We start from the raw sequence: 13461 nt of genomic DNA on the forward strand, positions 1-13461 counted from the left end.
CATAAGTGCCACGAAGAAGGCGTTACGGGAATAGGTCTGATTCCCGACACTTGATCAAATGGTGGAGACCACCCTCAAAGACTGTGTCCAGTGTCAACTAGTGAGTCGTGAAGAACCAGCCGCTCCACTCCAAATGTCAGAACTGCCAGAAGGGGTATGGCAGCAGGTCGCCATTGACTTCTTTGGTCCTCTAAAATCAGGCACTTAGTGTCGTCTACCAGAGCGACCACAGTGATCCCAGTTCTCAACGAGATCTTTGCAGCATGGGGCATCCCGTTGCGAGTTAAATCCGACAACGGGCCACCGTTCAACGGCCATGAATTTGCAGAGTTTGCAAACCACCTCAATTTCAAACACCAGAAGATCACCCCATTATGGCCTCAAGCCAATGGCATGGTGGAGCGCTTTATGGGAACTCTGAAAAAGGCAGTCCAGAAAGCGGAACTAGCTCATCGAGACATCCAGCAAGCCCTGAACGAAGTACTGCAGGCTTATCGCACCACGCCGCACAACACCACAAATCAATGTCCTGCCACCTTGATGCTAGGAAGAATTCCCTGCACTCAACTGCCCACACTGGACAGTACGCTCCAACCACAAACTGTAAATATCGATCATGACACACTAGTCAAGATAGACTATGAAAAAAACTTACAAATGAAGACTTATGCCGACTGGCGCAGACGGGCCAAACACACCGACATCCAAGAAGGAGACTGGGTGATGGTCCGGCGTGACCGAAGAACAAAAGCAGACAGTCGCTACCTCGCACATCCCCTCAAAGTCAGCAGCCGGAAAGGAACTATGATCACAGCCGAAGCTGACCACAAACGGATTACTAGAAACATCTCACTCTTCAAAAAATGCAATTCCAACAGCCACTATGAAGCCTAGCCACGTGAAGCCTCCACTGACTCAATGAGCCAAAGTGAAAACAGCGACCGAGATCACTGTAGCCCAGTGAGACCTGACGACATCATGGACCTCCGCACCAGGACGCTGGAGCAACTTGGTCGCCCCAGAAGGCAGGTCAGACGACCAACGCGCCTCATTGAAGAGATCTGAGAGACAGTAAGACTTTGTACAAAAGGGGGAGGTGTCATATCGTTACACCTGACCTCTGTCTAGGGACAGGGCAGGCAAGGAGAAAGGGGCGGGGGCGGAAGCGGAACAGGGGAAAGTACGAGAGTTCAGTACGGAGAACGGAAGTGATACAATAAAGACGCACCTACCATACATTCCTGGCTCCTGTGGTTATTTAGGGGCAAGCGACAGCCTGGTGTAAGTGCGCTCTACACATATTTTATAACATAACACCGAGCCGCAACGTATATCATGAGATCAGCAAGCCGTGGGATAGAGACACCACCTCAACGACTACAGCACCATCTCATACCCCAGCTATTACAGACCTGAATAGATTTAAAAAATACATAAAACTCGCACTGATTCAGATTGACTGTCTGGGGGAAACATTCAGCATTGTCACCCATGAACAAGAGCACATGCACCCTCGGGTCATCACTCTGATGATGGGGACGGGCAGGACCGATAAGCTTCGATCTGCGCATAACTGCCGGAGCCAAACGGCCCTAAAGGTTGACTACACAAATACAGTTGCTCACTTTATCTGCTGTGTAGGAAACTATGATTGTGTTGAAGAACTTCACTGGACTGTCTATAGCTCAGCCTTCCCGTGCAATGATACTTTGCTACTGAAATCAGCCCTGTATACAAATCAGGTGCCGGCCAGCTTATTGGGGAATTAGATCTGAGAGGATAAAGTTAAATACAAAGAGAGCATGACAGACACTGAGGGAAAGAAAAGTAGCAAAGAGAATGAAAAGAGAATGTAAACTTAGGGAAAGGAATGGCTGCGAATGAGAGTGGTAAAGAAAAGAGCTGGCAAGAGATGGAAAGGAGGTGAGGCAAGATAGAACTTTTGAGGTTCAAGCTGCTCACCATTGCAACTAATATGCCCTAGTCAACATCGAATAGAGAAGCGGAAGCCAGAAACAACATGGCATAGAATCAGATGTTTATGTTTTCAAGAAATACTTTATTCGGTTCAATTTCCAAAACCACAAAAGTACAAAAGCACACAAAATGGTCCACAAGACACCATGCAGCATAATGACATAACAATACAATATAGGGAGTACACAATTTTAAAAATGCTAACACCTGATGTAAAGATTTAAGAACAGCAATATGTACATCATTATATAGTTAAAAAATAAACATAAGAAAATTTGATTTAAAATTTGATTCAAGTTGCAGGAATTAATATTTACGATAATTGATCTAGGACCAGTTCATCTTTTTACTGAGTCTCACCGCTATGCTTAAAAATCTGGCTACATTGTAAATTTCCCATACATTTGATAGTAATTGTAGATATAATAAAGCTGGCTTGACTTGCCTAAACCCTTTCCCCTTCAACAGGGTTATGATGAACTTTTTCCTAATGTCTCTAAAATGATCACAGAAAAACAGGAAGTGTGCAGTATCCATGATTGAACAGCTATCACATTTACACAGCTCTAGATCTCGTGGCTTGGTCCAACCAGGACGGCCATAAATTAGCAGGTGAATTTTGTCTAATCAGAACTTGGTTAAAAGGAATCTATGATTTGAATTATTCACAACCTTTAGGTAAAGTTCCAGATCATGTCCAGAGGATGCAATCAGTTGATGAGTCCTGACAGATGGCTTTAACAGCTCCACACCTTCTCTGTCCATCCCTCGGTTCAACAAAAAAAGTGTTTTAAACCCACTTCAAGTCACCTTTCACTAAGTTAGATGGTTCATTAAACAATTCAGGCCGACCTAACTTTACACATAGTTGTGGTACGTATTTCAACCAAGGGATCTTGTCCCAATGATCTAGCGTTAGAGAGTCCTTAAAAATGTCATGGTTCACTTCCAGTTCCAAGTTAAGCCAGACTGAGATCCATTTTAGTAAGGGGGCCATAGCGATTCGATCTTCCAGATAATCCACGCCACATTCCTGATGTACTATGAAGCCGGCCGTGGATCGTGGCAGGGAGAGAATCGTTTTAAGGAAGTTATCTTCCGTTACCTGAAGCATTTTAACTGGCCTAAAACCCCATAGGTCTGCGCCATACATGGCGATGGCGATACACTTTGCAGCATATACCTTTAAAACTGCCTCCAGAGGTTTCACCCCTAATTTACGTGAAAAGCCCAGCACTGCAGAAATAGAACGTGCCAGGGCATTTCTTTTCTCCAGCAATTGGGGGTGCCACGTCGAACAATCATCAAATACAACCCCCAAATAGGGAAATCTGGAGACTCTTGTCAATTTATGCCCATTGCATTGCAGTGTCATTACATTTTTCCTGGCCTTCCCTTTCTGGGCCACCACCATGACATGGGATTTTCCATAGTTAACACTTAAATCAAGATTTATCATAAAATCATAAAATGAATTCAACAGGCATTGAAGACCCACTGCAGTTCTGGCTAGGAGAGCAGCGTCGTCCGCATATAATAATGCGGGCAATAGGTACTTGCCTGCCCTCGGGATGTCCTTGTTCGCTGCTCCCAAAACACCACCCAGATCATTTATGTATAGTGTAAAAAGCAGGGGAGCTAAAATGCATCCCTGCCTTACACCATTGGTGATTCTGATTTTACCCGTGCAGTTACCGTTTCTATCATATCGTACCGTGGCTGTTAGATCCCTATGGAGGTCCGCTAGGAAATGCACAATATTAGGATCTATTCCAATTTTGAGAAGCTGGCCCCATAACTTGGATCTGTTTACTCGATCGAATGCCGAGGACAGATCCATGAAGGCAATATACAGGGATCCTGGCTTCGCTATTGTGTATTTGCCTATAAGCAATTGCAGATTCAAGCTTTGGTCTATGGAACTACGCCCCTTTCTAAAACCATACTGTAAGGTATTGGTGTCCTCTAACCAGTCAGTAAGTTTACATAGAACCACTCTCCCTAGGACTTTTACCGCGGAATCAATGAGAGATATGGGGCGGTAATTGCCAGGGTCACCCCTATCCCCTTTTTTATAGATAGGGACAATCACCGATTGGGACCATGTCTCTGGAATGCCGGTTTTTGAAATTCTATTAAAAACATTTGCTAACATTTTGGACCAAAATGAGATATTGACTTTAAAAAGGTCGGAGGGAACACCATCCGGCCCTGGAGCCTTGTTACTAGTCATTTTACCAATAGCTACGGCCACCTCACCCTCATCTACAGTTAGAATGTAAGGCAGTTTGTTAAAGGTGGTCGAAGCCTCTGCCCCCAAAGTCTCCTGTTCATAAACTGACTTAAAGGGCAAGTGCCATTTATCTTCTTGTATTCCACAATCCATTTCGTTGTTACTAGAGTTAGAAAAGTAGGGTTGGTTGACCACAGCCCAGAACTTAGCGCTGCTTTTCAGCACATCAATTGATGTCAACTCAGCCCAAGCGTCCTCTCTAATCTCGCGCCGCCTTCCTTCAAAAACTGTCTTATATTCTTTCCTAAGGGTAGCCACAAGCAATCTATCCACTGGTTTGGATTTAAGGGCCACTTTTAGTTTATGGTTGGCCGCAGAGCAGTTCTTATCAAACCAGCCTTCCTTCCCTTGCGCTTTGAATTTACCCTGACGTGTCAGGTTGGAGACTATGCCGAGGCAAACCTTTTGGTACGCCTCCACCACTTCATTGTCCCCCGCCTGGTCATCCATACAAAGCTTTAGTTCCTCCCGGCTACTAATACAAAGATTACAGAAAAACTCCTCTGGAACTATCTTGCACCACTTAATTCTACGGGCTTGGTCAGTCAACCGCATGTCGGGTTTGTCCACCAAGTTCGACCTACTTTCCATAATTACAATTACATTTTTAACCCTTAATACAACTGGGTTGTGGATGCTAAAATGAGACTGCACAACTGAATAACTAGTAATATGGCTTCCACAACTGCGGCTTAAAAAAATATAATCAATTACAGACCCGCTACCATGTCCTGTAAATGTAGGAATATCCTCATCGCACCCATAAGGTAGCATTAGCCCATTTTCGGCCAGCAGAGTTTCCAAAAATATGCCCTGGTCTGAATGCTCAAAGTGAATATTCTCCTCATTCGGAGGGCCAAATAAGACATTAGAGGGACATTTGTCCTGACAACTATGGACATTAAAATCTCCCATTAACATAATAGTACATTCAGGCTCTGATGACTCTTTAAATTTAAGAAGAAAAGAGTTTAACATCATCAGATTACTAATCGGATGAGCCCTATCAAAAGAATTATAAAAATTCACTACCAGGACATTATGAGAACCCTTACGGGTAATTTGAACTGCGAGACAGTATGGACATCCAGTGACTATTTCCTTGTAGGTACCCGAGATTTTAGCAGATACCAGAGTAACCAAGCCCCCTCGTGCACGCCCCCGAGTAGAGGTGACAGCTGGGGGAAAAAAAGTAGTAAAGCCATCAACTGTGAGTATATTTTGTGTGTCCCAGGTTTCCTGTATGGCTATTATATCCATAGTGCCTATAAAGTCCCTCCATATGGGATCATCAACTTTACTCCTGAGACCAGCGATGTTCCATGTTGCCACAATCATCTCTCCCTTCCCCAGTGCTTTATCCTTTTTTCCGGGCAGTGAGTCCCCTCCTTCAACACCCCGATTGATAATAGGAATTAAATCAATGTTTGACTCCTGCACAACCTGGATACTATTTTCATTTTGTAGTGGGGTTGGGGGGATATTTTGCAACAAGCTAAACGATGAACCCTGTTTTTGTCAATCGACCCAATCCAAATTTGACAAAAACTCATAGCGATTGGCCATTGGGATGTTAAAATGGTTTTCATACCCATTCACATTCTGGGGATAATTGTAAAGGTGGCCATTCTGTAACCCTGCACCAAACCCACCTTGAATAGGTCTACCTCTTCTTCTCTTAACCAGGTTCCAGCTGTCATCTCCACCCTCATCCCAACCATAGGATTGCACCTCCCATGGGGAATTGAACCTCCGCCTACTTTTTTGGTCATTTGGACCCCTTAGCCAACTCCATCTTGTATCCACTTGGTTCTCAGGCAAGTAGAAATAAGAGAGTGGCCTAGCAGTGACAGTACTGGCTTGGTAGCGAGAGGTTCCTCTGCAGATATGTTCTACCACCTGTGGATTCTCAAAGGTTACCACAATGCAGTCCCCTTGTAAGTTTTTTCTGTTCCCACCCACCCATGGGGGTTCTCTCCACCATTAGGATGTTACTGGGGATATTCGGTGGTAGGGGGTGATTATTTGATAACCAGTGGCAAACTTTATTTTTCAATGTCTGGAAGGATTCCACATAAGATGGTGATATTTCTGTTACCCCAGTTAAAATCACTACATAAGGGCAGGCATCTGGGGGGAGGTGGATATTTCTTCGAGCCTCCACCTTATCTCTTGGGGCCGAGTCTAGATTTGGGGTCAAGGGTATAGGATCTTTAAATTTAACTTGAGGAGTTGTCTTGGGTTTAGCTGGATTGGGTATTAGTTTAGGGTCGGGGTCTTAGCTTTTGCACCTCCTGAGTTTGGGGTATTGGTCGGGTTCTTTGGCACGATGTTTTTACCCAGGGTGACATTTTTATCAGCCAAGGGTTGCTTATTTACTCTAGTCACCACATGGGAAGCCATGTTATTTAGACTGAAACTAGGGGCACTTATATCCTTGTGGATGTTTTTCAACACCGTTTCTAAACAGCGTAGCCTTGCCTCTATAGGTTCAGGAAGGGTCTTTAACATTTCGAAAATATTGTTATTCGTCATATTTATCCCACTTCCATCTAGCCGAATTTCAGCCAAGTTGTTCTCTTCACCACTTACTTCCATAATTTTCTCCAAGCTACTGTCTACAATCGTATCATCTGGAAGGCTTAATGATAAGGTATCCAGGAGTCACAACCCTGTTATCATGCTTTAGACTAACCACTATATGACTAACAATTTAAATTGTGAGTTAAATACAATTAATGTGTAAACACCGTCTAGACACTCACACATATGACATACAACCAAGGCAGGAAATTTTTCCCATCAGTTGTTGTTCTGTGCCAGCACTATTACATCATTTGGGTTCTCCTTACCCAGGAGTTAGTATGAAGTCCGTCACCCTAGTTGAAAGGTGAGGACTGTATGAGTTAGGAGACTGATGTTGGTTTTAGTGTTGTTGCTGGGTGGTGTCAGTATGGTGTTGGTATTTACAACTGAAAAAAAGCAGTGCAAGTGAAAATGAGTGTAGTGAGTAAAATTAGGTGGAACTTAGTAGAATGAATATTTTAATGTTTTCTCTCAGACCCCTAAATTTAAAAACAGGTGAATAGTGAAAAAAAAGTAGATTTAACATAATATCTACTCAGCAAGTGGTCAACATGTTTCTGCATATAGGTGGAAGTAATCCTATGCTTTCATCAGGACCAAGATGTTGCTACTGCTGTATATTATTAAGTGAAAAAGAATAAAAGGAAGAAATATCACCTGTTTGTCAGGTGTTGATTCTCCACCACAATCCAATTTCTGTGGGAATGGCGCCTCACCTCACCTGGCTGCAGCTCAGGTAAATAAGGAGCACCGCTCTCTCCGTCGGTGTCTCCCAGCGTCCCTCTGGGCTGTTCTGGAGAATCAACACCTGACAAACAGGTGATATTTCTTCCTTTTATTCTTTTTCACTTAATAATATACAGCAGTAGCAACATCTTGGTCCTGATGAAAGCATAGGATTACTTCCACCTATATGCAGAAACATGTTGACCACTTGCTGAGTAGATATTATGTTAAATCTACTTTTTTTTTCACTATTCACCTGTTTTTAAATTTAGGGGTCTGAGAGAAAACATTAAAATATTCATTCTACTCAGTTCCACCTAATTTTACTCACTTCACTCATTTTCACTTGCACTGCTTTTTTTCAGTTGTAAATACCAACACCATACTGACACCACCCAGCAACAACACTAAAACCAACATCAGTCTCCTAACTCATACAGTCCTCACCTTTCAACTAGGGTGACGGACTTCATACTAACTCCTGGGTAAGGAGAACCCAAATGATGTAATAGTGGTGGCACAGAACGACAACTGATGGGAAAAATTTCCTGCCTTGGTTGTATGTCATATGTATGAGTGTCTAGACGGTGTTTACACATTAATTGTATTTAACTCACAATTTAAATTGTTAGTCATATAGTGGTTAGTCTAAAGCATGATAACAGGGTTGTGACTCCTGGATACCTTTTGTTGAAAGTAGTTCTATTGGGGGCATGTGTCCAGTTTGGAGTCATTAAAGTAGCCTTAGACCCTCATTTAGATAGTATGTGTTTTTGATTAGGCTTAATGATAAGCCAGCAATTGCCGGGTGTGCCCCCTCTTTGTCTTCGACACCTACCGCCAGGTCCCTACTCACAGCCACGGGATCTAAGGTGGATGCATGCTGATTGTGGGTGTTTTTAACTTTCCTGGCTTTGTGAGTAGTTGATTTATTAACCTTATTTTTGAGAATTGCCCCCTCTTTCAACCCTCTTTGATTTATATCAGTGGCCGTCGGTCGATTATTCGCTCTCGCTGTGACCAAATCAATATCCGGACCGCCCTCTGGTAACAAGATGGGATTAGGATGGGCCTCAAGGCCCTGTTGGGAACTTGGTAAATGCTGGTCCCCGTCATTGTCTAACCTCGCCAGGGTGTTTGGACAAGTCATGGTGTTGGGCGTACGTGCCTGAGCAATGAGGCCTAAGGAAGATCTTTTAGCCATGGCCAAATCTTGGGACACCGTTCTGTCCATTAAGACAATCCCATCATCAATTAAGGCATTAGTACGAACAATAAAATCATCAAGGGTGCCAGTTAACCTTTTTGCTCCCCCTGCAGCCATACTTCTAGTCTCAATTACTAGTACGGCAGTTGATTATGACAACACAGAGTTAGCAATCCCTGGGCATTAATGAATAAACAACAACAACAGGAACAATCAATATATAGATATAGACACCCCTGTTAATATAACAAGATTATAGGTTTACTGCTATATACTGCACCTATGCTTAGTGGTCAGGTGTCCGATAGTCAGTAAGTTGGGATGGATCGTACAGGGGGTGTGGCCCAGTCCAGGCTCCTCAGGCCACAGAGGGCCCGCCCTTTGCCCGGGCTTAGCCCCACGCTTGGTCCCGCTTCGCGGAGGGGGTGTTGGTATTTTATGCGTCTCCGGGCGCCTGCTTTCGCGTCACTGTGCGCGCCCCCGCAAAGGCTCCTGGGGGTTGAAGTCCCCCCGCTCTGCGGCCGCGGCGATGGTGGAAAGCGGCGGCGGGGGGGGACTCGGCTCCTGCTCCTGCTGCCTAGACGGGATCGCTGCCAGGCTCGGTTTCTCCTCTCTCCAGGTAGCGTTTCCTTTAGCTTCAATTTCAGCGTTCGTTTGGGCAGATGTTTATGTATTAGGGTCAAAAATAATCTAACAAATGTGATGAAGGATAACATTTTATGTCAAGTTAGTAAACTAAACTATAAATGACCACGTTGAACAAGAAACGCCTTCTGTACGTAGTAGTAGCCCCACAATTAAATTGTGTATCTGGTAAAAGAATTTATAACGCATTCAACTAGCTACATGGGAAGCAAAGTCCAGTCCACTTATAATAATAGGGAGGACCTTAAATTATTAAATTATTATTACATGCATTCAAAACATCTGGTAAAAAAAGCTTTTAGAAATCAAACACATTATGTTTAAGAGAACAGCTGAAATACCCTGTGGCTCCGACACCGAACAGCTCATGAGAGACCACATGTTGAAAACCAAGCCTCACCTTTAAATGCCTCTGTAGCACCCGGCGCGTGGTTCTTGTCTGGATGAAACTTTAGTGCTAGTTTACGGTAAGCTTTTTTCAAGTCCTCGTCTGTGGCATCTCTGTTCACACCAAGGATTTCATAGTAATCTTTACACTGTTTCACTCTGCAAGTTGGAGGGGAGGAAGTAGAAATAAAAACAGATGTTGCAACCCCAAGATCTAAATATAACATGGTTTAAGTATTACCAGCTCAGTGAAAGTCAAGAGGCATGGATTATCCATTCTCAATTCACTTCTCTGTTTTAAACTCTGTAGTTGACAGGAATTATGGCTTGATCAGAAAGCTACTACCATTACTATAAATTTGGACATGTATTTTTTTGTTAAACATTTCGAGTTTTTGTTAAAGCACAAACTTGTGAGAATGGCTCCCAAAACTCTGATAAGCAATTTTCATATCAAAACAGGCAAATAAATAATACAATAACAATACAATATAGAACAATGAAAACAACATCACATAATCATAACAACGATCTGCAACATGGTTCTGCGCCCCTCAACAACCCAGTGGATTCAACCATTGTAAGAACAGCAAGAAGGCAGCTAATTTAAGTTCGGGCACACAGTCTAACATTTTCGCTTATTTCCCGAAAGTTAATTCAAATAAATGTTATTTCGCCCCTTCCGGAATCATTACAAGGAACAGGTTCAAAAGAAAAAGAGAGAGTGAATTCCAATTATATTGGGCTGCTGAGAAAAGCTTGACAAAGTTTGTTTTTTCAGACACTGAAATGAAGTGAGAAGAATGTGATCAGTCATAAAAACACGCTGGAACTATGGTGTTGAAAAGTGGCTATGTTTTGTTATGTTATGTTATTGAATTGTGTAACCAACACAGCTACTCCTGGGAGTGTCCTGGCGCGAGCCTTAGAGGTGCTGACAAAGGAAGCGATTAAACGGAAACGTTTTAAGCGGTTTCTTAACCCCTTCTGTGCTGCGCGGATTTTCCCCCGGTGCTGAACGTTCCATTGGGCCAATGGAATCATGACGGAACGGTTCCGTCATAAGCACAGGCCACCTTATGCTCATGACGGAACCGTTCCGTCATGAGCATGGAAGGGGTTAAACTGCCCCAGATCCTAGAAGCTACGTAGAGAGAAGGAGAATTCCAAGCCGTAGCAGCCCTAAAGGCCCCCATTCTTTGTAAACGCACACGAGGTATCTGTGCCAAAAGCGGAGATGCCGACCTAAATTGTCTGGCCGGAGTGTAAAAAGCAAAACTCTTCCTAAGATATTCAGGCCCTCCAGCATGTAGGGCACGGTGCGCAATGACCAGAGCCTTGAATTGTACACATTTCATGACAGGTAGCCAGTGCAACATTCGCAGATGTTGCTTAACGCTCTTTCTAATAGGAATGTTAAACACAAGCCTAGCTGCCGCCTTCTGGACCACCTGCAATGTACTCGTCAAAGACTGTCAGAGCACAGAGGAGGGTGTAAAAAAACCTCGAATTTTACAGAATGGCACACATGTTTAGGAGCTGGAACACATCAGGGTGGCAATACTACATAAAGATCACTGTAGGATCTCAGAAAAGAGTATGACATCAGGATAATCACATGACAGCATCTTGAACAAGATCTTATACTTCATTTGGTGTTCACTTCCATTTCTTATCCTGCGCTCTATCACTCATATATTATATCCTCGTCTCTACCTACAAAGAATAAACACAGACGTCAGCTTAGGCCAAAATATGGATCAGAGAAAATGTGCTTGTGAGAAGACAAAATAAGGGGTTAAAACAAGGAAATAAGGAGACATTTCTGATTCCAACTACTCTATGTAGGAATATGCACAGTACATGAATTTAGAAGTTGTGAGGCTTTTTTTTTCTTCTTTTTTCAACAACCATGGGTGGTAAAAACAAGATGATGTTGCTAAGACCGAGTGCTGCAGTCACGGCTAAGACAGGAACCAAGGGAGGAAGGCAACTACATGATTAAGGATTATCCTACAACCAGGACCATAGTCTTTTCTAAACTGAGTTTGGAAAATAATTCTCCTCATTTAAGGTTCAAGAGCAGTCAAGCAAGAGGGAATATACTTGAAGAAGAAGTATAAAGAATGTGTTTGGAATTATTTGGTTATGAAATCTCGTACCTTTTGTGTCAAATCTTGTTGGCATGCCTAAGTGCTGGGAGGGCTCTCCTTCCAGTGCTGTTCGAAGTCCAAGCTCCAGGTGAGAAGCAAAATATGGTACTTTGGTCAAGAGGATCCTGTGAATAATGTTTATTGACACTGTGTTACCTAAGAAAGTCATAGTGACTCTTTTACTGGTTGCCCCAAACCACCTCATTAGCAAGAAGTGAACACACAACGCAAGTATATCCTCCTTTTGTTTACTGGTGTTTCATGTGCAAAGTCAAGATAAGGTCTAATGTGGTAAGGGTCATAGGATCATTAAATCCTCACAACCCTGTTACCTTTCTTTCATTTAATATCCCCTGAAACTCCGCGAATAAAGGGAGACCTGGAGTTTTCTGACGATTTTTAATCTTTAGAACCCTCTGGCCTATTCTCCCAACTGCTCCTTGAAATACGGTCACGCCCACCCTGACCTTCAGGAGTCCGGGTGAACCCGATGATGAAGCATGACACTACTAAAGTGTGTGAGGATTATGTAACAAAATGGAATGGTTTTCTTTCCCACCTATGAGCGGATGGTATATCACTAAAAGAGAATATTGCCCAACATATTAAATACCAAGGTGGGATTTTTTTTGGGTACCAGTATTAGATTGGGAAGACGTATCCCTTGGGTATTTCTTCCAGTACAGTGGCAGAACATCTCCACCCTTCTGGCTCGGATTAGGGGCTCTCCCCTCGTCCATTGGCCAAGATTTCATAGTAGTAGTGCAGCGCACAGCTGGAGGGTATACATAGGAAAATCCACTCTTTTTTCTGTGAATCATGGGTCTTTGCTACATGCACCACTTTTAATCAAATACACCCATTCATCACCAAAGATGACGAAAAGTTTCGGAATTGGGTACTCTGACGAAATGGCATCTGCAATTTTGGCAGCTCCGTCCCTACTACCACACACAAACATTACCCAGTGCCTTAATCGGTCACAGAATTGGGATGAACTGAAAGAACTGAAGAGAAACCAGATGAAGATCCTTCTTCACCGAGCCATAATGACTGAATATCTACGTGGCAAAGCAGCCCCAACAGGTCTGCTAGTGAATAATGAGCCACAGATCTTCTTGGAAGATCCTATTTTAAAAAACAGAATGATCATTGATTGCGTGGAGATGCATGCGAGACTGGTTAATTGTAATCATTAACACATCCAAACAACTATCTGAAGCCCTGCTCATTAAGATCAAGATGAGTAAGGATATGTTGAATGCTCAAATCAAAATAACAGTGTTTGAGAAGAAACTAGACAAAGTAAATAAAGTGATTAATGAGCATCAAGATTATATGATGCAGAGTAAAATCAATCAATTACAAAAAGAGCTCAAGAAGTTCTCACATGAGAAAGTATACCCATACATTAGAGATGATTATAAGAAGCAACAAGACTGAGACACTGTACCGTCATACAAGAGTGACTCAGGTTTGTCCCATTC

At 43.0% G+C, this 13461-nt stretch overlaps 1 protein-coding gene across 1 annotated transcript in view; it reads right to left on the minus strand.

Moving 5' to 3' along the window:
* Positions 1-13461, minus strand: part of DNAJB12 (DnaJ heat shock protein family (Hsp40) member B12) — a 266802-nt gene that overhangs the window by 122500 nt on the left and 130841 nt on the right. The window contains exon 3 of the mRNA XM_086922276.1: positions 9835-9980. Within this exon, the coding sequence (XP_086778402.1) occupies positions 9835-9980 (146 nt within the window). The remainder of the gene's footprint in view (positions 1-9834; positions 9981-13461) is intronic.

Source organism: Lissotriton vulgaris, chromosome 5 (assembly GCF_964263255.1).
Source record: "Lissotriton vulgaris chromosome 5, aLisVul1.2, whole genome shotgun sequence".
In the NCBI taxonomy this organism is placed as follows: Eukaryota; Metazoa; Chordata; class Amphibia; order Caudata; family Salamandridae; genus Lissotriton; species Lissotriton vulgaris.